Source organism: Pan paniscus, chromosome 19, assembly GCF_029289425.2.
Source record: "Pan paniscus chromosome 19, NHGRI_mPanPan1-v2.0_pri, whole genome shotgun sequence".
Taxonomy (NCBI): Eukaryota; Metazoa; Chordata; class Mammalia; order Primates; family Hominidae; genus Pan; species Pan paniscus.
This window is the reverse complement of record NC_073268.2, coordinates 27,192,238-27,218,518: the sequence shown is the minus strand read 5'-3', so window position 1 is coordinate 27,218,518 and position 26,281 is coordinate 27,192,238. Positions and strand designations below refer to the sequence as shown.

The following is a 26,281-nucleotide window of genomic DNA, read 5'->3' as shown; positions in this document are numbered from 1 at the left end:
AGTGGGGATTACAGGCACCCGCTACCATGGCCAGCTAATTTTTTTTTTTTTTTTTGTAGTTTTAGTAGAGATGGGGTTTCACCATTTTGGCCAGGCTGGTCTCGAACTCCTGGCCTCAACTGATCTGCCCGCCTCGGCCTCCCAAAGTGCTGGGATTCAGGCATGAGCCACCATGCCCAGCCTAATTTCATCATATTTTCTAACTACTAATAATATGTAGGATTGTTATGAATTTTTGCCAAATGCAATACATTTAAACTCCTGAATTTAGATTAAAAAATATTTTTTTATCTATCTATCTATCTATAGACCGGGTTATGAGACTGGTTAATTTTTGTATTTTTGGTAGAGACGGAGTTTTGCCATGTTGCTCAGGCTGGTCTCAAACTCCTGGGCTCAGGTGATCCGCCCACCTCAGCCTCCCCAAAGTGCTGGCATGACAGGGGTGAGCCACTGCACCTGGCTGCTTGAATTTAGATTTTTAAAAGAATTTCATTATCACCAAGTAAACATAATTTTATCTCTTTTTTCAAATATTAATACTCCATTTCTTATTTCACTTGCCAGAACAGTATTTTTTTTTTTTTAATTATCTACATACAATTTTAGGTTAGAAAATGAGAAGTGATTCAAGGGAACAAGAAAAAGTTTTGGAAATTACTTAAACTCTTAAAGACTTTAATATTACAAACCAGAAGCAACATGACAATGGTGAGAGGATGTGCTGCTGAAGACATGTAGTTGGGGTAGCTGGGTATCCACCTGGCTATCAGTTCAGAAAATTAGAACTGCTTCCTCCCACACAGCTGCAATCCCATTCAGATGGGTCACAGAGTTCCATGTTAAAAAAAAAATTGGAATAGCATATTTATTCCAGCTGTGGAAGGAAGATAAACTTCTGACTATTGTGAAATAAAGGATATCATCAGAGACAAATTGAATAGGTATGAATATATAAAAATAAAATAGTTTTGCCCAATGAAATGTAAAAAAGGGACAGTAATAGAGGAGGAAAAAAGCTGATAAACGTTTACAAGCTTATATATATGTATATAAATCTATTACAAATATGAAATATATAAGGTCAATAACCATAGTCCAAGGAATAAATGGTCAAATGGTCAGAAGAGTCCAATCCGTTTATACACAAAGGCAACAGAAATAGTAAATTGTCATTTGGAACACTGCAAAGCCTCTCATGAAATTAAAAAAAAAATGTAAAAAATACCTTAGGGAATAATTGCATGCTTGTTAAATTAAGATTGATAGGACATAATGTAGAGAAATGTATCCATGTACTTACATATTTCTGGTAGCATTGCAACCAATATAAGCTATTTGGAAAGCCTTCTAATAAATGTAACAACAGCTACATACGCATGCATGCACCTGTGCAGACACACACACTGACCTCCTAGTTCACTTGGAGGAAATACATCCCCACAAAGGAACAGTGATTTGTCTATTCAGAGAACTACTCATAACAGGGAAAAATGAAAATGACCCAAGAACCTAAAAAAAGAAGGGCTAAACAAACTACAGGATGGCAACATGAGGTATCATATAGCTTTTTGAAAGGACACATATGAGGACATAAATAACTAGAAGTGCAAAGGGAGTATCTCAAACCACTGCTTTGCAAAACTTCCGTGTATTATGTGAATTAAGAAAGGTGTAGCCAGAGTGAATGTTTTCCTGTACTGGTTTTTTCCTTAGGTTCACTGGGCCTTAGAGAGATCAGAAGCCCACCTGGTACTGTTCAACTGACCACACACCTGTGATCTCCCTCCTTTAATATAACATGCTCCAGTTGGCACCTCCAGCCTCCAATAAGTACCATCATAGGAATATACACTCTGCTTTACAACTTAGGTTTCTGGAAAGGAAAGCAACTGCTGAGTTGCCTCATGGGCTTACTGTGAGTGTGGCGAGTGACATGAAGCCGATTAGGTTATTCCATACTTTATCGATGTCCTTCAGCAACTGCTGGAGTTTCTCACTGCACACTGCAGTGGCTTTTATCCCCAGCTCCACACGCTTGGTTACCCTGTACACTTCAACAACACCTGACGGGATGAGAGAGCAGAGAGAGAGTGTTAGCAGTGGAGACACAGAGGAACCAGACAGGGGAGCATTATTGCTTGCTGATATCTGTTAGAAACAATGGGTGTATCTGGACAGAGGTGTACTTACTATTCTTTGGGACCAATCCACTTCTCAATGCTGCTGTATAGCTTACTGGTAAGAGCATAGAAGCTGCACTGCTTGGGTTCAAACCCCAGCTATGCCTCTTACTGGCTACATGACCTTAGGCAAGTCACATAATCTCTCTGTACCTCAGTTTCCTCATCTGTGAAGTTGGGATGGTAACAGTAGCTCCTCCAAGGATGGTTGAGAGGATTAAATAGGGTAATATGGTAAAAGGCTTACAACAGTGCTTGGAGAATGGCAGGCACTATGCAAGTTATTAGCTTTTGTTTTTTGGGAGGTTTATTTATGAGTCCATCTGTTTGAATCTGGGAAATCCCAATAAACTAGCTGAAAATGGGGATAGTAAAAATTTAAAAGAATCTAAATGTTAATAGCATCACAAAGTAATGAAGAAACATCTCACCCCTCTGAATCTGAAGGTCTTACAAACACTTTGACTTCACTTATCTTTAAACACATAACAGGATGCAGAACAGTTCTTTTCCTATGGTCTCTAAATTGTGGTTGAACTCTTGAAGCAAGGATGAGAGGTGCTAAGTACCTCCACATTCTAAGGACAGCCACCAGACACATCCCTAACCCCTGCAATGTAACAGTCACAAAAGACGTGACCCCGATCTCTCTAAGTGAACACTGGAGGAATTCCAGAGGATCTTCAGAGCGGGGCCTCAGCAGCCCTGTGTCAGCACTACGGCTTTTCTTCTTCCTTTCCCAAGAGAGGGGCAGAAATTACTGCCCACCCTAAGCCAAGTGAGGGGGCTTCTAAGAGAATCTTCCATAGATACAAGGATACTAGGAGAAAAGACAGGTGCCCCATTTCCTGGTGGACATCTGCTTATGCAGAACTGTGCCTGTTTGAGCAGGAAAAGAAGACCCCGAGTGAGGTGGCAGGAGTAAGGCAGAGGCTACATCCCTTCACTCTCCACTCATCCAGCAAATATTTTTGAGTGCCAACTATGTGCAAGACACTAGATTAGGTGTTGGGGACACACCAGTGAACAAAACAGACCAAAATCCTTGCCTTCTTGGAGGTTCATTCTAGTGAAGGGAGACAGAGAGTAAAAACAACAACAAGTAGCTAGGCACAGTGGCTCACGCCTGTGATCCCAGCACTTCGGGAGGCCAAGGTGGGTGGGTCGCTTGAGCTCAGGAGTTCGAGACCAGCCTGGGCAACATGGCGGAAACCTGTCTCTACAAAAACTACAAAAATTAGCTGGGTGTGTGGTGGTGCACACCTTTGGTTCCAGCTACTTGGGAGGCTGAGGTGGGAGGATTGCTTGCGCCTGGGAGGTGGACACTGCAGTGAGTCATGATTACATCACTACACTCCAACCTGGGTGACAGAGTGTGAACCTGTCTTAAAAAAGAAAAGAATAATAAGTAACATATGTAAGAAATTAAAGGTAATAGGGCTAAGGAGAAAATCCAGCAGAGAATGGGATGGGAAGTACCGGGGTAGGGAGAGACGATACTCTTTGGAGAGATGGAGGCTAGGAAAGATTTCACTCAGAAGCTGACATTTGAGTAAAGATTTGAAAAAGATTAGGGTCCAGCATGTGTGGCTCTGGCCACGGGCCAAGCCTGAGCTTGGGGAAGGGAGGAACACCGAAGTGGACAGAGACTACACTTTCCTGTTGGACTGACACATCAAATTGCTGCAGATGGCCAGGAGGTTAAGGACTCTGTGGTGTCATTAAGCGGTCGAGAGAAAGAATATAGAGTAGGGTAAGGAATTGATGGGAGACAAGATGATTTTACTTTAGTGCATCGGTAGTTCAGATTCTTTGATAAACCAGTAACACAGATATAATTTTACATTTTTGCTATTACGTATATAACAAGGATGAGGAAACTTAGCCATAGAGACTTTTTAATTAAGTCCAATAGTTTACTGCCTGTAGCTTGAGTGTCTTACCCACAAATACAGATGCTTCTTACTGAAGTCATATGTAACTTGAGAGATCTAGCTTAAAATAATTAAAGGGAAAACTGAAAATAATGCAAAGTGCCATCATTTTCAATAGTAAAATATGAAAGAACATACCTAATAAATATTCCATGCCTTGAGCTGACTGAATTACTTCTGTGCAAACAGAACTACTACTGATTCCATTTAAGGTATCATTTGCCTTCTTAATGACCTACAAGAAATGAAATCACATCACCTTACATAACTGAGAAAAGTCATTGCAAATCAATTTACTATTAGTAGAAAACCCAACCGAAAAGCCAGGAGGTGTCAAAAAATCTCATTTTATCCTTGAAGAAACAATCCTCCATTTCTCTGGAAGAGAAAATATGTTTTTTTCCTTTTGTTTTGTTTTGTTTTGTTTTGAGACGGAGTCTCGCTCTGTAGCACAGGTTGGAGTGCAGTGGCAAGATCTCGGCTCACTGAACCCCCGACTCCCGGGTTCAAGTGATTCTCCTGCCTCAGTTTCCTGAGTAGCTGAGATTACAGGCACGTGCCACCACGCCTGGCTAATTTTTGCATTTTTAGTAGAGACAGGGTTTCACCATGTTGGTCAGGCTGGTCTCAAACTCCTGACCTCGTGATCTGCCCGCCTTGGCCTCCCAAAGTGCTGGGATTATAGGTGTTGAGCCACCGCACCCAGCCAAGACAGGTTCTTTAGCTTAAATATTATTTTGATTTAGTCAGAGTTAATGAAATCACTTTGTTATTTCTTAAACACAATGACAGATGAGGGGATGACTGACACATGAGCCGGTCTGCTATTGTAAGTGTGAAAGAAGCCTCACCTAAGATGCATGACTTCCACAGAGTTACCCTTTGCCCAGGGACATCCAAGTAAGGCTCTCCTGAAGTTTGCCTCTGTCAATTCAAATGAACCAAGAAGGCAAAAAGGCACAAAAGAGCACTCACATATGTGTGAACGCATAAGTGACATACTCACATTCAGGGCACTCCCCAGGCATCTCTGCCATTCATATGCATATCTCTCATTTTCCTGTGAATTTGTTAAAAAGAACTGGGTTAAACACACAAACCTGGAATCTTCTATTGATGACTCTGTCAATTCAAAGTGCTTGGAGGACTTTCCTTTTTATTACGATCACTCTAGTTCAAGCAGTTTATTTTTTTTTGTTTTTGTTTTTGTTTTTGTTTTGAGATAGGGTCTTGCTCTGTTGCCCAGGCTGAAGTGCAGTGGCATGATTTCTGCTCACTGCACTGGACGGAAGCAATCCTCCCACCTCAGTCTCCAGAGCAGCTGGGACTACAGGCACACACCACCACATGAGGCTAATTTTTGTATTTTTGGTAGAGGTGGGGTTTCACCATGTTGCTCAGGCTGGTCTCGAACTCCTGAGCTCGAGTGATCTGCCCGACTTGGCCTTCCAAAGTGCTGAGATTACAGGCATGAGCCACCATGCCCAGCCGCAGTTTATCTTTTTGAACTCACTAATAACTATGTTAAATTACTAATAAATGTAACTTCTGAGCACAGGACCTGTGAGTCTAAGGGCCATGCTTTCCAGCAGCTTCCCCCTGTGAGTGTTGCCTCATTTGTTCCATCAGTAACAGTGTAAGCCTTTCTTCGAAGGCACTCAGCATGTAGCTATCTGGTACAGAAACTGCTATTAAGCCACTGGCTTTCCACTCCCCAGTTATAACGCTGTGTGGCTGTGTGTGAGGACGTGGCCCATGTGCACATGTAACAAGGAGTAGGGAAAGGTGGGAAGTTAAGTGTGTTGACCATAGGAGGAACATAGCGTGGCACTAAGATGCAGCAGACAGAAATAAAAAATTCAGAATATTTTCCCTGTCTCCTCTATTTTGAGGTTTCATGAAGACAATAAAGTCTAAGTGCTCAAGAAGAATTATACAAACACTGCCATCCTTGTGAAGTCCCATGAATAGTTTTGGTTTTAGGGTCACTGACTAGTTTCAGTGGGTGCCACACCTGGGAAATGTTTTCACCCAGGGCTAATGTTACCCTTGCCTCACTTTAATTACATAGTTTATGTCTGGTGCTTTGTGTCTTTCTGCCCCTCATTTTCCCCACGTGAAAGCTGACAGCATTCTTTCTTGGGGCCCTGTGTGCTTGCTGGTCTGTTACCCACCCCCTGTAGAAAGCTCTCCTCTCACCTCCACCTCTCCCGTCAGGTCTTTGTACTTGTCTCGGATGACGGGCAGGGCGGGCTTCTCATTCAGAGTATTGGAACGGTCTCTGAAAGGCTGCTCCAAAGCTGGAGAAGGAGAAGAACGGCTTATTTCTTTATCACCAAGGCTCAAACTCCTCTTGTGTGATCCTGGGAGAAGGGGATAATACAGTCAAAGGTTTTGGCTACTCACCTTAGTTCAGGCAGAGGCTCTTCCTCGCTACCACAACCCTCTTCTTTTTTTTTTTTTTTTTTTTTTGAGACAAATTCTTGCTCTGTCGCTCGGACTGGAGTACGGTGGTGTGATCTCGGCTCAGTGCAACCTCCGCCTCCTGGGTTCAAGCAATTCTCCTGCCTCAGCCTCCTGAGTAGCTGGGACTGCAGGTGCACACCATCATGCCTGGCTAATTTTTGTATTTTTAGTAGATACACGGTTTCATTGTGTTGGCCAGGCTGGTCTCGAACTCCTGATCTCAAGTTATCTGCCTGCCTCCCCTCCCAAAGCGTTGAGATTACAGGTGTGAGCCACCGCGCCCAGCCCACGACCCTCTTCTTCAGATGCTTATGTCATGAGGCATTTACAAACACATTCCTCATTCATTCTTTCTGGGAAGCTACATGTTAAATCCTTTCTACTGTTCTCTCTTGCATGGTTTCCCTGCGTTTCGTTTTCAACATGACTCTTCTCTGATCTATCACAAGTCTTCCATAATGCCCAGTGCAGAATCACTGGAGTCTGGAGAACAAAAGCACCTTTCTAAATATCAGTATGTAAGAGTTGTATGGCTTTTCCAGTCATTTGTTATGGATTTGTAACAGAGTTCCTTCACAGTCTCTCAATCCAGTTGAAATCAACGACCCCTCCTGTCAGGATGAGATTAAAGCAGAAGAGGCAAACTCAAATGCCTTCAGAGACCAGGCAAGTAAAGTGAATAACTTAAGTAGGTCCGCTGAGACAGGAAGCGGTGGGGATTATGGTAGGAGAGAGAGAATGACCCACCTACAGGGAGCGGTGCTCTTCAGCTCCAGCTGCCAACATATAGGAGTGTAGACCTACTAATGCCAGATATTATGACTTCTCAAGAAAAGTTGGAAATCCAGATTGGGAAATCTCATGTCTTTTAAATACTGGCAATTACTTCGTACTTAAAAATCTTTTGTGTGGGTCAATGTGATATGCAGGCTGGATGCAGATCCCCGGCCCCCACATTGCAACCTTTGGATTAAAAGACATTATCTGTGCTCAGGGAACATGAGCGGAGCTAATGTGCCTACAAGTGGCTCGAATCCATTTATCTGGCTCTTTTAACACAGCACACCTCTAACCAAACAAGCTAATGAGCAATACCTGCATGCTGTGCTTGTTTTTAGCCCATAAAGCAGTTATCTGAGGGATGCTGATTTTGACTCCCGTCTCAGGGAAATCTTTATTATAGCTATCTGTAATTGACCCTGATTTCAAAGATTAGAAAAATCTATTTCCTGCTAAACCAGAGAGCAACATTTTATTCTTAAGAACATCTAAGATCTCAGTGGAAAAAAACCACAATAGTAAAATCTACCTTGGAAGCTACTCACCTTGAACAGAAAGGTCAAAGGTTGCCAGCTCACTTTTGATCATTTCTTCACTGGATTTCATTTTGCTTTGTGAAGTGGCTACTAAGAAGTCAAATTTGCTGATTTTGGGCTTTTCACTTTGAAACTCTCCAAAGTCATCTGAACATTCGTTGGGGGTTTCTTGAGAGGCACCACTGGACGCTGGGCTGGGACACGTGGCCTCCTGGCTCCGTTCAGCCGTAGGCAGGTCCTGTTTTGTGAAATCTTTATAGTCTCTGTTTTCATATTCCTTTTGCTCACTGGTCTGAGGAATCGTGTCTTTAAAACTGGCAAAAGCTGGGAAGGTGGTCTCTGGAAGAGCATCTTCACTTACAAAGGTCGTTACTTTGGAGAGAGATGTCATGGTGATGTTTTCAGAACTGCCAAATGAAGTCTCTTTCTTTTGAAGAATTGAGGTGGCTGAGGGGGATCCACTTCCTGCTGAGAGGACAAATGGAGAGAGTTTTCTGCCCTGAGTTGCATCATCCCTGTCTGACCAGTCATAGCTTGTAAGTGTGCTCACTGCAAAATTGCTACTGTAGCTTCCAAAAGCAGCATATTTTAAGTCCTCTATATCTGAAAGGGAAATAAGACCCCACAATTAGAGGCAAGCAATTTAGGCAAAATGCCCTAAACTCTGTAGAAGCAAAATGCCTAGCATATTTGATTAGTTTTATACTATGTTGAAATTAGCTAAATTTAGAGTTTGTACTAAAATTAAGAGTTGGGCTGTAAAATCTGATCTTAAAAAAACCCACATGAGCCTTGAGTTGGCATTTACATTTAGTTACCAAGAGCCATTTTCTTTGGCTATAAAAATTACTAAAAAAAGATAGGAGGTTCATCTACCAAAGTATACACTGTTTGATATAAGATTAGGGTCATTTAATACATTGTTCCCTTATCAACTTAAAAATGTACTGATATTCCTTGCCTAAAACATGTCTCCCTTCATCTTGACTTTGTTGGAAAATGTGCCTTTAAAACATGGTCATGTGAAATGCACATGGCAAAATAATTAAAAGTTGACAGTTTCTCAAAACTAAAATGAAAATAATGTCGTCTAACTTTTAATCAATTATTAGGGTTTCTGTCATAATATTATCAATTATTAGGATTTCTGTCTCAGGCAATGCCAAACATGAGATTTTAATCAAGCAATTACTTACCTAGTTGTTATTTTGGTCAAATTGGACGTCATATTGCTGTGATGAAGTATGAGGAAAGAAAATCAATCTGATCTACTTTAGCCCTTAAAAAAATACAATAAAAAGATCTGGGTCCTGTTGGGCTCCACTTTTTCCTTCAACTATGTATCTACTCCCCATTTAAAAAAAAAAAAAAGGAAAGAAGAAAAAGAAAGAACTGCTGGGGCAGACGACTGATTTTACAAAGCATTCTTAATATATAGTTAAGTAATTTAAGAGGTAGCATAAAACAGCATAAAGAATGTAGGTTTTTGATTTGGAAAGACCTGAGTTCAACCCTGCTACCTACTATTTGTATGACACTAGGCAAATGATTGAACATTTCTGAACCTCAGTTTGCTTATCAGTAAAATGAGGAGAAGACCATGTACTTGGAAGGACTGTGTTATGACCATCAACCATGATCATGTGTGTAAAAGGCCAGGTTGGTGCCTGGTGAGCAATACATAATAGCTAGTGTCTGCTCAGCATAGGTGCCACCAGCCTCAACTTGACAGTTAATTGCTGCTTTAGGGCCTACAGTGGAATTTCAAAGCAAAAATGAAAAGTCAACTCAGCATTTTAGTGGTGTTACTAGGAGAAAATTTTCTTGCTCATTTTCAGAAAGCAAAACCAGCCGAGACTGAATTTGGCTGGTGTGGAGAAGTGGGTTGATATGCATTTTGTTTCATTGTAGTCACTGTACATGAGGCAAGAAGGCCAAATACGAGACTCTCCCTCTGACAACCACATATGTGATTTATAAGGAAAGTGCTCAAAAGTTTTATGACCTAGATTTTCAGAACTAAGTCAATAAGTGAAGCGACATGGAGTCATTCTTCTCTTTCATTCACAGCAATACTGCATAATTTATGAGGGGTAAGAGGCTCCTGACATTTCCATAGCTCTTCTAATGGTATAATCCCAATCTCTCTTTCTTTGAGCTGTTAGGAAAGGGGTACTAAGTTAATAATAAAAACAAAAAACACTAGTTGTACAAAAAACCAACCTGCAAAAAGCAAACAGCTTTCACAGAATGATGGCATATTTAAAAATTCCGTGGTGCAATGGTACCCTTCAAATGTGGTTTATAAAACAGAAGGAAAAAACGACTCAGGTGAAAAGTTTTTTTTTTTTTAATTGATTTTTTGAGATGGAGTTTCACTCTTGTCACCCAGCCTGGAGTGCAATGGCGCGATCTCGGCTCACTACAACCTCCGCCTCCTGGGTTCAAGCGATTCTCCGGTCTCAGCCTCTCGATTAGTTGGGATTACAGGCAGCCGCCACCACGCCTGGCTAGTTTTTGTATTTTGAGTAGAGACGGGGTTTCACCATGTTGGCCAGGCTGGTCTTGAACTCCTGACCTCAGGTGATCCGCCCGTCTCGGCCTCCCAAAGTGCTGGAATTACAGGCGTGAGCCATTGTGCCTGGCCTCAGGTGAAAAATTTATAGTTTAGAATGAATGGAAAAGCCTTTAGCCCAAAGCTTTCTTGGTTTTTGCTGTAGTGATTTTTTGTTTTCATTTTTTTCCCCACGATTTAAAGGGACGAGAAGGTGTCCAGACTCAAATGAGGTGAAATTCAGTCGGGGGTGATACAGTTAAATACAGGACTATTCTTGAAGAGATACATTCAGAAAAATGTTTCATAATACAGATATTTTTATTACTAGGCCCTACGAAAGCATTTTGGGAAACTATATTAGGAACTGCTTCCAGAATCTTTCCTATTAAAAGGTTAGCAGGCCGGGCATGGTGGCTCACACCTGTAATCCCAGCACTTTGGGAGGCTGGGGCAGGTGGATCACCAGAGTTTAGGAGTTCGAGACCAGCCTGACCAACATGGAGAAACCCTGTCTCTATTAAAAATACAAAATTAGCTGGGCATGGTGGTGCATGCCTGTAATTCCGGCTACTCAGGAGGCTGAGGTAGGAGAATCACTTGAACCCGGCAAGCAGAGGTTGCAGTGAGCTGAGATTGCACCATTGCACTCCAGCCTGGGCAACAAGAGCGAAACTCCATCTCAAAAAAAAAAAAAATAATAATAATAATAATAATAATTAGCTGGGCGTGGTGGCATGTGCCTGTAATTCCAGCTACTTGGGAGGGTGAGGCAGGAGAATCGCTTGAATCAGGGAATCGGAGATTGCAGTAAGCCAAGATGGCACCACTGCACTCCAGCCTGGCGACAGTTTGAGACTCTGTCTCAAAAAAAGGAGACAATTTTCCTAGAAGCAAATGATAAATTTAATGAAAAGATAGCTCCAGTTCAAACACTGCAATCAAGATATTACTATGGTAATAAAAAGATCTTTCTGTGCAATTATGCAACAAGAAAATGTCTTTTAAAAAACTAAAATGACTAATATAATCAGGTAAAAGGCATTACAGGGAATAAGGGATTGCCTAAGCTGAGGCATTTTTAAGCATTTTAAAAATTTCAGGAAATCTTATTTTTATTAAAAATGATACGCCTGTAACATCTTGCCTTTTGGAGCAACTCCCAGAAAAGACTAAATGAAAGACTAGGAAAGCAAATGAAAGAAATATTTTATACTTAAAATGAAGAGCAAATATACAAGAGTCACTAAAATCAAGCCTCAAAATTGAGCTTTAAATTTACTTTTGCTTATTTGTTGGCTATTATAGTGTGAAAAAGTAATTTCGTAAAGTGTAATTCATTTGAACACCAGTACTGATGGTACATAAGGAATGTGAGACAGAACACCGTGCCCCTAAACTTAGAATTTATAAACAATATAATTACAGGGCAGTATGTTCTGGCATAGCAAATATACGTAAACCATTAACTAAGAAAAATGTGGTACATCAGTTCATTGAAGGTAGCTTAAAGTAAGAAAATTCTTCATTTCTCCTGTTAATAGTTCTACATTTCTAAGCAGTCCAGTTATAGGTATTATTGTATAATGGTCTTAAAAATATTAAAGATTATGTAAGACCTACAACATAAGTGATAGAAAAAATGATGTGGAATAACCCACATTTTAGTTTGTAATCACTGAAGCTAGTATAGATGGATTTTCAATTTGATAGCCGAATTCTGAAAATTGCAAGAGAAAAAGGAAAAAGAAAATGGAGAATGAATGCAATAAAATGAACAGAAAATCACTACTGTATTTCCAGTTCTGCTGCGAAACTCCTAGGCTGTGCTAGGCTGACTGCATTTGCACACAGATAATATGCCAAATTGTTGTTTTAATGCATACATCTGTTTGCAATCAGGGATGTCCTATTACAAAGGCCAAAGAAATAAATGTATACGATCTGTTTTCCATCATGGGTCTCAAATCAAAACACATATTTCTTGCTTATGCTGGCAAGTAACCCTATCAGTCTCTTCCATAACCTCTATTCAAATCTCTTTTGAATGGATGTTGTACATGAAAACGGTATTTTTTGGAACAAAGAATGTTGGCTGCTACTACAGGACACAGATGGCCAAGCTCATTCCCAGGGACATTTGCTAAAGCTGTAAGTATATGCCCAGGTGAGGAAGAGTTACTGGCTTTTGAAGGAGTTTGGAGAAAGAAGAAAGGAGATATATGTACAAATTCCACTATTCTCATTTTATATAGCAATAAAAATGTTCATTGGACTAAGAAATATATTTTAATTTACAGTACTGATGTAATCTAAACTTCATTTACTAAAGCAAACCGTAAAATACTTGTACATTTCAGTTTCTCTCTACCCTGGGCCCTAATCTCCCTTAGTCCCTATTCTATCTTTGATCTACCTATGAGATCAGTCATACTCATATTCTCTATTAACTAAAAAACCTGGTCTGTGTCCTATAAGTCTCAAACACTGAAGAAAACAGGAATGAAAGTGATCACAGTATAAGTGACAGGCTGAAAAATGCTGCTGTTTAATTGCCTTCCAGTGTTTTCTAATCTGTATGAAAATTTCCTGTTCTTCATTTGTACTGACTCACACAACTTCATGGTATAAATTATATCCACACTATCTAGAAGCACCTTTGGGTTTCTGTGTTAGTGTTTTAAGTTCAAAAAAGAAAACTGGAAATCCTGTGGATATTTTAAGTTAGAGGAGGACAGAAGGCCAAGGAATGGTGTCAGGATACACAGTGGGACTGCCCCTGGTCATCAGTAAAAATCTCATCAAAAAGACACCAAATGAACACAGAAGACAGGAAGTGCAATTGAGGCCTTTTGGTTCTTTGCATTATTTTAGGATTTAGCACAGGTTTTTTGATATTGCCAGTGTTCCCTTCATGTTCATTTGCTGCTTTTTTTTTTTTTTTTTTTGGAGACGGAGTCTCGCTCTGTCGCCTAGGCTGCAGTGTGAGTGGCACAATCTCAGCTCACTGCAACCTCCACCTCACAGGTTCAAGCAATTCTCGTGCCTCAGCCCCCTGAGTAGCTGGGATTACAGGCACGAGCCACCACACCTGGCTAATTTTTGTATTTTTAGTAGAGATGGGGTTTCACCATGTTGGCCAGGCTGGTCTCCAACTCCTGACCTCAGGTGATCCGCCTGCCTTCGCCTCCCAAAGTGCTGGGATTACAGGCGTGAGCCACTGTGCCTGGCCGTCATTTGCTACTTCTAAAAATCAGCAGGGATTCTGATGTGAACAACAGAGTGACTATAGAACAACAGATACATAGGTATACTTTCTCAGGCACTGATACATGAAGTGAAGCACTAACCATATGTTACTTGGCATCAGGGTAAACAAAACAGTATTTTGTTTGTTTAAACCTATAGCATAGAATTCTTCAAGTCTTTCGCAAAAGAAGTTTAAGTCATTACATTATATTAAAACTACCTCCCTAAAAAGTAATGTTACTTTGGAAATATTCATTACTCAATTTGTGAATGTATGCTTTATACACAGTTACATTCAGTCATTTTCTGCAGCCTGCTCAGATAAATGCAGAAAAGAGTTAAAATAAAGCAGTCCTACATGGACCAATCTAGCATTACAGAATTCCACTGACAAAGAAATTCCTCAGTCAAAGCCATCAAGAGACTGGTTTTATAAATAGCACGGGAAAATCCAAAATAAAGGGCAGCTGGCATTATCACTAGATGGAAGCTACACTAAGATCTCTTTCTTTCAAATTTGTTAGGAAGCACATATCATAAATAAAATATAATGCATTTACACAAGGTTTTTGAAACCAACTATTATTCAACTTTTTAAAGCAGTATGCTCTGGAAAGTGCTGTATTTTGAATGGCAGGCCTGGCTTTTCTCAGAGTTAACCTAAACCTCTATATGCAACTTTTCTTTCTTAAATGGCATATTTAAGACACTACAAATGATCTCTTAGGAGTCCTATTCAAAATCCTCATCTTCTTCTAGGCCGGGTGCGGTGGCTCACACCTGTAATCACACTACTTTGGGAGGCCGAGGCAGGTGGATCACCTGAGGTCAGGAGTTTGACACCAGCCTGGCCAACATGGTGAAAACCCATTTCTACTAAAAATACAAAAATTAGCTGGGCGTGGTGGCAGGCACCTGGAATCCCAGTTACTTGAGAGGCTGAGGCAGGAGAGTCACTTGAACCTCAGAGGCAGAGGTTGCAGTGAGCCGAGATCCAAGATCGTGCCATTCCACTCCAGCCTGGGTGACAAGAGGGAAACTCTGTCTTAAAAAAAAAAAAAAAAAAAAAAACCACACAAAAAAACGGGCGTGGTGGCTCATACCTGTAATCCCAGCACTTTGGGAGGCCAAGGCGGGCGGATTACCTGAGGTCAGGAGTTCGAGACCAGCCTGACCAACATGGAGAAACCCCCATCTCTATTAAAAATACAAAATTAGCTGGGTGTGTTGGCATGTGCCTGTAATCTCAGCTACTCAGGAGGCCGAGGCAGGAGAATCACTTGAACCTGGGAGGCAGAGGTTGCAGTGAGCTGAGATTGTGCCATTGCACTCCAGCCTGGGCAACAAGAAACTTGGTCTCAAAAAAAAAAAAAAAAAGTCCTCATCTTCAGTGATTTAATTTCCTTCCTTCCTCAAATTCTAAAAAAGAACAAAGAATTAAAGCCTCAAAACATAAGAATACAAAATGTAAACCATGGAAATATCCCCTTTTCCCAGGGATTTTATTGCTTTGGGGTTTCTAACCTGAAAAACAGTAATATTCTCAAGGTTTTTTTTACTGTTACCATACTCTAAAATGGAGAAAATATTTTCCATGTTTGGCCTACGCTTGTTGCCACATTTCACTGGTCCTTCTAGAAAATGTTTTCTTAAAAATAAGAATGGTTCAAACCTTACTTTGTTAGACACACCCCCTAAAGTAACATGTTTTAAGAATTTGCTTTATGTACTATGAGTGAAAAAAAAAGGCTGAGGGTTGCTTCATCATACAGAACACATACTGCAAACCTAACATGCTCTGCAATTAGAGGATGGAGTACCCAATTTTTCTTTCTTTGAGACTAGGTCTTGCTCTGTCACCCAGGCTGGAGTGCAGTGATGTGGTCACAGCTCACTGCAGCCTCTACCTCCCAGGATCAACTGATCCTCACACTTTAGCCTCCTGAGTAGCTGGGACTACAGGAGCCCACCACCGTGCCCGGCTAATTTTTGTATTTTTTGGTAAAGATGGGGTTTTGCCATGTTGCCTAGGCTGGTCATGAACTACTAGCCTCAAGCAATCCACCCACCTTGGCCTCCCAAAGTGCTGGTACTACAGGTGTGAGCCACCGTGCCCGGCTGAGTACCCAATTTCAAACTCAAATCAAATTCTATCCTCAAGACTTCCTGCTATTAATACAGAACACTTTCCATTATGCAGATTATCAATTTAAATACAGCTTACATTTACTGTGCTCAGAAGTCCATTTCAATATTATTTGATGATATATATCTAATAACTAGTTATTAGATAACTAGATAGTTATAGTTAACTCTTTCCACAACACTCAACTCTTAGGTCTTTTCCCCCACCTTCCCCTTCTCTTCTCTTCAATGTAATGCCTAGTAGAGACAGATTCTCTACAATAAAATATGATCAGTTTCTTCAAGAGAAGAAACTGCAATAAATGTTCTTTCTCCCTATCATGTAAAGTAGTGTAAGGTTTACTCTTATTTAAGTTTAAAGTTCTATTTCAATCCAATGCCATGTTAAAAACTTACATTAATGGAATTATAAGAAACAAAGGCTAAAATGTACCAATACTTTCTCAGGAGACAAGTGTTTGACGAAACAAAACAAAAGGGGAAAACCCTCTAGTCTTAGGACACTATTGCTTTAAACTTGGTATCAGCCAGGTATTTCTTTGGTCTAACCCTGAAAAAGTACAAATTACACACATCCCCACACTTTCAAAATATGCCAAAGAATTATTTATTAACACAAGACTTACAGATCACAAAAGAGAGTGATACAGAAGAGCTGGAAAAGAAGTCATCAGAATAAGCATGCAGATCAGTATTTGCAGAGGAATATACTAAAGCAAATTTGAAGGCACATTCACACAGAAAATGTCTAAATTGAAAAAAAGACATCAGAAAAGCAGCCAAAAAAAAAAGGTGCTAATTAAAATACAAAGATTTTCAATGTCAAAGAAGAGCTACTTTACAGATAGGTAGGTAGGTAGCTACAGAAGTCTTGCTAACCCTTTGAAAATGTCACAGATGAGGGTCAGCTCTTGCTGCCAATAAAACCATATGATTTTAATGACTGCACGTCAAGATGCTTCAGTGCCGCAGATTAAATTTAGTCAGGGGGAAAAAACAGCCTAGTTGAAATTATATGCAGCAAGGGCTCAAAGGGTTAAATGTAATAATACGCAGAGAAATCAGGCAATGTTATCAGTATTATCTACCTTCCATACAAATGATTATAGCAAGAGTTAAAAGAGACAGTATCCCCTTCAGAGTTAAGTTAGGGCTTCTAAACAGGATTAAGGTCCGCAGATAGCAATCTACCAGGTTTTATTCTCTCTTCATCAGCTCACTTCTTATTTCTCCAACAAGAAGTACCTTTAACCCTCAAACTAAGAGAGCAAGAGATACTGTGGTGAACATGAGGATAAAATAAAACTACGTTACTTTGAATAAGTCCTTGCCATTTACCCTCTACAATACATTGATGCAGCAATTTTGCACAACAGCAATATAGCGCATTGGTCAGACATCAACCCCTTTTAACAACCGCTCTAAAGGGATACTGCTCCTTTCTGACAGGAGGTTTACAGATCAATGGGAGGAAACAATCTGCTTTTAAGAATATCCTCCAACTGAAGAGAGTTAGCTTGAACATTACAGGCTCCAAGCTGAGGATGTTCCAAACATACATAAAAGAACATGAGCACAGAAGATTATTTTAACAGGTCAGTAAGAACAAGCTAGGTCAAAAAAACCAACCTCCAAATAAAATGGGGGAAAAAAAAAGACACCCCAAACCCGGATTAGACTCATTTCATAAAGACATCTAGCTTGGCACTGTGAAAGAATATAGATTCACTTTCAGAAAAATAGTTTCTAATTAATAACTTCAGAGTCCAAAAGGCCAGTATACATGTTATGAGATTTTTAAATAAAAATCCAATATCGTTCAGAAAACAGAGCACTTTGCAACCAACTGCTGTGGTTCAAGCAGCGCATAAAAAAAAAAACAAAAAAACCCACAATCACTCTATCAAACAAACAGCAGCAAAAAAATAAGAAACTTTCTGAGGAAAAGTACAAAAAAAAAAAAAGACAGAAAGTAGACAGTCAAGGGCACAGGAGCTCTTCAGACTGCCCACTGCATTTGAAAAATACCTTAGCAAGTAGCAACATGAAACATGCAATGTCTCTGCTAACTTGCTCCTGATTCAGCAGCCTGTTTAGCAATACCTACAACATTTCCATAACCAAAGGATGGATGCAATTTTGTTTTCCGACTTGCCAATTTGACATATGCAAAATCTATAGGACTTTACAATTTCTGCCTGAATCTGTAAACTTGGAAGTGTCTCACGTGTCCCCCCTAGTTAGACAAAACCAAATCCTTCATATGCATAATACATTTTCTAGAATAATACAGTGATACTGAGATATTTCTCATTATTAAAAGGCCACAAAATAGGTTTATCTTTCTATATACATATCAAAAAACAAAACAAAAGAAAAACCAGGACACTTGGGAATCTAGTTTTTATGACAGAAGTTGAACTAGAGAGTAAATTGCCACATGTAAATCTACACAGAATTTAAAGAGGGCTCCCTAATAAGATGTTTTCAAACATTTTATCAGAAAGTTAGCAGTTACCCTATCCTAGCATCTACAGATTTGTTACAACTTAATATTTCCAGTAATAGAGTTAACACTGAAAACAGCTCCTGGATTCCACTGACAACACACACCCTCCTCTTTGCCAGGCCCTGACATACAGAACATTCATATATAAACTCTTTCCCTCTTCTTCTCTTAAAAGGATGTGGCAAACTGCACTACAAGTGGTTAGAAATTTTTACTTTCTTGACCTAACAAGAGTTAATTTCTGTAAATCAAACAGAATACTATACTGGCAGTTGCTGTGTATACCCAAGAGAAGAAAAAAGGAGAGGGAAACACTGATTTTACTCACAGAAATGAAGGAACACTGCCGGCACTGCAAAAGTCTTTTATCAAATTTCTGGCAATGTGAGGTTCACTTAGCAGTGACTTTTTATGTGCCTCTAACACCAAGCTGGTGCTAGATTTCAAAAATAAAAATATCTTAGCTACCCAATCTAAGTTCCACAGTAGCCATAGTATCCATATCAAGTATCCATAGAATCAAATTTAACACTGCTTTAAGGAGACTGGCAATAAAGAGGTTGATTATTAGAGATTCATAAAGCTAAAGGGCCAGAGCCTTACTCATGTAAATCAACACCCGCAGAATCATCTTTGAAATCTACAACACCATCACCAGAGCAATCTCACCAATTCCTCACCTGCAGCAGGAGGATGCTGGCCACTAACTGTTGGTAAATCCAAAGAGCTATCAGACATGACATGCTTAAGATCTCCTCCCACATCAGCCAATTTCATGTCAAACTGAACAGAGAGTGCATCTTCAGAGTCCTCCTTGCCAACACTGCTGCCACCAATGGAAGGGAGATCTAAGGACTTCACTGATGCAGAGTCTTCTTTGGTGTGTCTGAAAGCCACTGCTTTCTCTCCCAGGGATTTGTCCGAGTTTATGGAAGAAAATTTACTGGAGTGGAAGTCAGCAAAATCATCATCACTTTTTCCTGAAGGAGTGTTATCTTTTAGGTCTTCAACACCTAGTCCAGACCCTTCCAGAGAAAGTTGTCTGAAGACATCGTACTTGGTAGACGCAGCAGTCGAGTTTTGTCCACCCTTCACTGTGCTGCCCACATTGCTGGTTAGAGGAACAGGACTGGCTTCCTCTTTAAGGGCATCATATTTGTCATCCGGCTTTTGCTCAGATGAAATAGAGCTATTACTGAAAGCCATAAAATCTGCAAAGTCATCCTGCTCCCCAACAGGTGCTAGACCAGAATATTCCCCAAAAAGGCTGAATTCTCCAAAATCATCAGCCAAACTAGAAGTTTTTGTTGCTGCCAATGCTGTCGTAGTAGCAGCAGAACCTGTTGACTGTGGTGTAGAAACTGATTTTGATGTGCTAAACGCAGCTGAAAAAGACAATGGTTTCTCGCTGCTGCAATTAACTGAGGAAAACATATCTAGGTCTGCTAAGTTCAGAGGGTTTTTCACTTGTGTTTGTTGTTTCTGTTGTATAGTTCCTGAGGGGAAGGATGGTGGAAAAGTTTTGTCTTTTGTTGGTGGCTCTAGTGGTGATACACTATCGGCTGTTTTAAAATCGGTGAAACCATCATCAGTTCCTGCAGATCTGAATTCTGCAAAGCTTTCTCCTGAAAGAAAAAATACCACCAAACAAATGGGAATGCTGAACTGAAAACCATATAATACACAGTATATTAAACTGCAAGCATAATTTTACTGACTTTTCTCCACTGACTTGACATTACTTAATAATGTTTACATACTTTAAACCCTATCGAACTACACATTTATTTCCACACTGAAGTCTAGTGATACTGAAATAAATAGAAATCGAACTGAAAGTACCTGACGGTACCATTTTCATTTGCTCATGCTTTTAGTGTGGGATCTCTCTTAGCTCTAGATCCTACAACTGGCTAAAAGTACTCCTCTCAAGACTTTTTGTTCCCACAGCTAGCCAGCCAAGCAGACAATACAATAAGAAATAGGGCTAGAGGTTCTTGAAGAGAGGCATATTAAAACAGTGGCCCTTTAAAGATAAACATGTTACCCATTAAAAAAACAGAGGTACCAATAAAGTATTATGAAAAATCCTACATCTAATATTCAGGATGTACAACACTTGGTTCAGCCAGGCACTTTAAGAATAACATTAGATACTATGTGGTCTTGCTCAAGTAAATGAAGGCATTAATTTGAAGGGAACTTTGATGAAAATTTTTGAAAAGGTATCTATTTATTTGCAAAGCATTCTAGGTGAGGCACATGGTAAAGCAGCTCCTCCCCATAGTCTCTAATAAGCTGAATCTCACAGAAAAAAAGTCCTTGAGCACTTGAGCTTTTCTAGAAATCAGCTGTCTCACTCTATCAATGAGCACTTATTTTTATTTATTAAAATTCAAAAGGATTTGAATAAATACCAACTCTATTATATAAAGTTTTGGAGGGTATGACTTAGACTTTAGTTTACATTATGCTACTCTGAGGATGGGGTAACTGACGGAATTGTTTATTTATTTATTTATTTTTTAAATAAAATTTCTTTTGCCCATGACACAGCTCTCAAGAGATCCTGAGAAACATGTGTCTCAGAATTGTTTATTTTTATATTCTGGTTAAATAGAGTGGGTACTTATGTACTTCTCATAAATAATTAAACAGACTCAGTTAAGACATTGATAAAAATTTAGGCCTATGATTCTTTTTTTTTTTTTGAGACAGAGTTTCATTATTGTCGCCCAGGCTGGAGTACAATGGTGCGATCTCAGCTCACTGCAACCTCCACCTCCCGGGTTCAAGCGATTCTCCTGCCTCAGCCTCCCAAGTAGCTGGGATTACAGGCACCTGCCACCAAGCCCGGCTAATTTTTGTATTTTTAGTAGAGACGGGGTTTCACCACGTCGTGTAGGCTGGTTTTGAACTCCTGACCTCGGGTGATCCACCTGCCTCGGCCTCCCAAAGTGCTGGGATTACAGGCATGAGCTACAGCACCCGGCCCAAGGCCTGTGATTCTTAAAAGGTTTCTATATTCTTTATTATCATAGTAATGTTATCATCACTCAGGTACAGCATCAGGATACAGATGATCTCAGTTTTTTAACAGCATCTGAAGGTCTACCATAAAATCCACTAGGCTATACCAGGTAATAAAAACCAGAGATAAACCAAATGTAAATATAGTTATGCCAAGGCCGAACACAGTGGCTCACACCTGTAATCCCAGCACTTTGGAAGACCTAGGAGGGTGTATCACTTGAGGCCAGGAGGAGTTCAAGACAAGCCTGGCCAACATGGAGAAACCCCATCTCTACTTAAAATACAGAAAAATTAGTTGGGCATGGAGGCACATGCCTGTAATCCCAGCTACTCGGGAGGCTGAGGCACAAGAATTGTTTGAACCTGGGAGGCGGAGGTTGCAGTGAGCCAAGATCCCACCGCTGCACTCCAGCCTGGGGGACAGAGAGAGATTCTGTCTCAAAAATAAAAATAAAAAAACAAATAAATATAGCTATACCAACCAACATCATTTATTATTTTAAAAAATGACTGCCATTTCTGGAGATTAAAATTAAGTAAATTAAAATATAAGCTTTAATTTCCTCACCCATTTTTAAAAATTACATTTTCCCCTAAAAATGACATATAAGAGCATATCAATAATAAAAATGTATTGAGAACCAAAATCCAATTCTTAAATTGGCATATAAAATAATGCAGGCTTAAAATATACTGTGCTTGGGCCAGGCACGGTGGCTCACAACTGTAATCCCTGCACTTTGGGAGGCCAAGGCGGGTGGGTCACCTGAGGTCTGGAGTTTGAGACCAGCCTGGCCAACATAGTGAAACCCCATCTCTACTAAAAATACAAAAAATTAGCTGGGTGTGGTGGCACGTGCCTGTAATCCTAGCTACTTGGGAGGCTGAGGCAGGAGAATCACTTGAACCCTGGAGACAGAGGTTGCAGTGAGCCGAGATTGCGCCATTGCACTCCAGCCTGGGCAACAAGAGCAAAACTCCGTATCAAAATAAATAAATAAATAAAATAAAAATAAAAATAAATTTAAAAAATAAAATACACTGTGCTTGTAACAAGATATATACTTGGATATAGCAGATGAAAAAAAAAAGCACCAAAAACAATACAAGCTGATTTTTCCTCCTAACCTGAGATAGTTAACCAATTCACCAGCATAATTCATCAACACCAAGGAATTCATCTAATAAGAGAGGAACAGCATTCAGATTTCCTGTAATTTATATTTGTAAGACATACCACTAGTAAAACTCAAGTCAATTTCACAAACTGACAGAAGATGTAAAACTTTTAAAAATCACCCTAGAAATTTAGATTAGTAGTATCACTGATTATACTTGTATTATTTCTGAAAATGTAGAGGTGATAAGCAGCCATTTTTATCACAGCCTAAATTTTTAATGTGTTGCTTTGAAATATCTGTGAAATTGACAAGTATTGCTTTGTTTGTTTGTTTGTTTTAATCACCACAGCAAACTACACTTACTGATGAATTGTAAACTTTTCCATTGGAAATGTAAGCTGGGTGAAAGGGCTAAAAGGAAATAAAAGCGGGTGAGTTTACAAAGGGAATTTGTTGGCAAATAAATTAGTCACAGTCAATGGAAGCTTGTCTATCAGAAGGCATATTAAGCATATTATTTCATGGTTAGATTTTTGGTTAATGTCTACATACTTGTAAGTTTCCCTCTCCGTCACTTTTTAGACTCCAAAAAATCTCAAAAGAGACCACTTTTTTGCTAAAATTTCAATAAAAATGTGTCATTTCTTTATACAGAACATTTCCTCATTTACTTTAATTTATGGCTTAAACTCTGGAGATGGAAAAAAGGAAATATTATTAAACTCTGTCATTCAGTAACCTAAGAAACCCACAGCTCTGAACAACACAATACTATAAGATTCTTCATAAATTCTAAGATACTAACGTACTTTGACGAAGTCAAGCCAACGTATTTTTTGAGTATAAAAAATACATCACAACATTTAGGAAAATAAAATCTATTCTCCTAAAATGAACAAAGTTGGCAACTCTACTTGGAAAACCTTAGAATTAAAGTTAAGATAGGAATGAAAGCAAGTAAATGAAAATAACAACAATCTGGAACTTTGTTTAAAAAGTACTGAAATGTGGCTGGCCATGGTGGCTCACACTTGTAATCCCAGCATTTTGGGAGGCTGAGCTGGAAAGATTGCTTGAGGCCAGGAGTTCAAGACTAGCCTGGGCAACACAACAAGACCCCACTGTGGTGATGCACATCTATAGTACCAGCCACTTGGGACGGAGGCTGAGGCTGCTTGAGTCCAGGAGTTGGAAGCTGCTGTGAGCTATGACTGCGCCACTGCACTCCAGGCTGGATGACAGAGCAATACACTCTCTCTCAAAAAAAAAAAAAAAGTATTGAAAAGGCAGGACTAAGGTACTGCTTACATTTTGGTGACACCACTGTCTTTTCCTATTGTCTATTATGGGAATACACATTATGGTCATTAATACCATATTACACAAGAATCCTCATGTTAAACCATGTGCTCTTTACTCCAAACTTGTCTTGGCCCAAGTGTTGATGAAAGCATTGCTAGGTGTAAATAAAAACCTAACAAGTCAAAAGATCCCCTCAGGTTTATCTCTGTTACTCCCACTGTGTATCTGATACAGGCACTGAGGAAGAAATGGCTATTACATTCTAAAAGCTTGGATAAAACACAAGAAAATACTTCTAGAACCTAACAGTTATAAGGGGCTGAATATTCTTATATGAGGTGGGCTTTCCTTCTTTAAAGATGATTAAGCAATACAGTTTCTACCATACCTACCTACCTTCTCTCCCCCACCCCTAGCAGAAGGGTAGAAATAAAAGATTGCTGAAGGATGTCCCAAGTTTGAGCATTCAAAATGTAAAGATAGAATGTGGTATTGTCCCCAGAAGGAAATTCTCATTAGAGTATACACATTTCATAGCATGCATAGTTAAGCTTTGCAGAACATAATTTGACCTATGGGTTATCTAAACCCTACCCATCATGTTTACAGTAGGATTTAACCACAAACATAACTTTCAGTTTTTACATATATGACTCCCAAATGATCATTTTATATTCCCTTGTACTCTAAGTCTTACTATCAGAGATGGTAACCACATGGGCACATAAATCCCTCTCTCTTCATCTTTCTCATTAAATTATAGCCAATCTTGAAAATCTTGTAAAGTGGTGATTGAGTTTAACACAAGCAAAGTATAGTAACTGATCACTCATTCTTACTGGATTAGTGCGCAGATGATTGAATACTGGCGTCTTGACGTCTGTATCCTTGAACATACTAAGTGAGCATTGTTTGGTTACTGCTTCTGTTTGAAATGATCTTGTGTCTTGGTTGTGGCCCGAGCTTTGAACTGCTACTTGCCATTCCCTTTCCTTCACAGAGCTCTCACCATTCTAACATGAAGGATTTGGTAAAATACGAGTTTGGTTGAGTCCTGCTTACTCCCACTTGGTCATCTTTGTAGGAATCCAATGTTTCATTGGTTTGTTTTTAAATTACTTTTAGCTGATGTTCATGAAGAAAAGTGAGTACCTATAACCATGCTACTAATGAAGGAAAATCCTAGCTAAGAAGGTATATTTCTGTATGAGAGCTGTGTCCTACCATCCTTTGGGCTCTCTGCTGGAAGAGTAGAATCAAATCTTATATAATGCCTTTTTAATTGTACGCTCTAGTATTATAGATGTAAGACAGTACTGTAATACAACTCTGTGAATGTATCTTGTACCTGCTTTATGATATGTACCAGTGACTATGCCTTAATCAAGTCATTTTTAATAATGTTATTCTAGAATATTTTCTTTCTAGATCATGAGTGAAAGGCTAAAAAAAACAAATAATAATGGTACCAAGTACCACAACAACAATAGAAAAAAAAATCTTGAAAAGAAAAAGACTGGCCAAGTGTGGTGGCTCACGCCTGTAATCCCAGCACTGTGGGAGGCCGAGGCGGGCAGATCACCTGAGGTCAGGAGTTTCAGACCAGCCTGGCCAACATGGTGAAACCCCGTTTCTACTAAAAATATGAAAATTAGTCAGGCATGGTGGCAGGTACCTGTAACCCCAGCTACTTGAGAGTCTGAGAAAGAAGAATCGCTTGAACCCAAGAGGTGGAGGCTGCAGTGAGCCAAGATCATGCCATTGCACTCTAGCCTGGTTGACAAGAATAAAACTCTGTTTCAAAAAAAAAAAGACTAGTTGCTGCCTTTACAGTCCGCAGATTGCTGTACTGCTAATACTTCAAGCAGTGTAGTTTGAGTGTTAGCAGTACATTGTTGAGCAGTGTAATAAATCAGAGTAACCATGGCTCTCATTTGACAAGGGAATTTAACTTGTCATGCAAGCTTCCCGTGAAAGGGAATGTCCTATCTTCAGAGGAAACTACACTGATTTGGAATTTGCCCTGAATTTTATTTTATTTTTACTGTGACCAGGCTGGGGTACAGTGGCACAATCATGGCTCATTGCAGCCTCGACCTCCCAGGCTCAAGCAATCCTCCCACCTCAGCCTCTGGAATAGCTGGGGCCACAGGTGTGCACCACCATATCTGGCTTATTTTTTATTTATTTATTTTCATTTTTTGTAGAGACAAGGTCTCACTATGTTGCCCAGGCTGGTCTCAAACTCCTGGGCTCAAGCCATCCTCCCACTCTGGCCTCCCAAAGTGCTGGAATTACAGGCATGAGCCACTGTGCCTGGTATGCCCTAAATTTTAGAAAATAAATAATTCTCAATAGCTGAAGCACATTTACCTCCTTGTAATCTCCAGAACCATAAGAAGTAATCTTATCCCCCTTCTACTAGATAATCCCCCATTCAGCACCTATCATTTTTTTTTTTTTGAGATG

The 26,281-nt window shown here is 39.7% G+C and overlaps 1 protein-coding gene across 37 annotated transcripts in view; it reads right to left on the bottom strand.

The window, feature by feature from the left end:
- Window positions 1-26,281, bottom strand: part of SYNRG (synergin gamma) — a 93,044-nt gene that overhangs the window by 19,131 nt on the left and 47,632 nt on the right. For 14 of the 37 annotated variants that reach the window (XM_034942023.3, XM_055100978.2, XM_034942021.3 and 11 more), the window contains 6 exons: window positions 19,037-19,981; window positions 7,909-8,502; window positions 6,317-6,480; window positions 5,124-5,177; window positions 4,256-4,352; window positions 1,918-2,066 (listed from right to left, as the gene is read on the bottom strand). In XM_034942023.3, the coding sequence (XP_034797914.3) occupies window positions 1,918-2,066; window positions 4,256-4,352; window positions 5,124-5,177; window positions 6,317-6,480; window positions 7,909-8,502; window positions 19,037-19,981 (2,003 nt within the window). The remainder of the gene's footprint in view (window positions 1-1,917; window positions 2,067-4,255; window positions 4,353-5,123; window positions 5,178-6,316; window positions 6,481-7,908; window positions 8,503-19,036; window positions 19,982-26,281) is intronic. The other 23 variants (XM_008971214.5, XM_055100980.2, XM_055100989.2 and 20 more) reach the window with 2 other exon arrangements.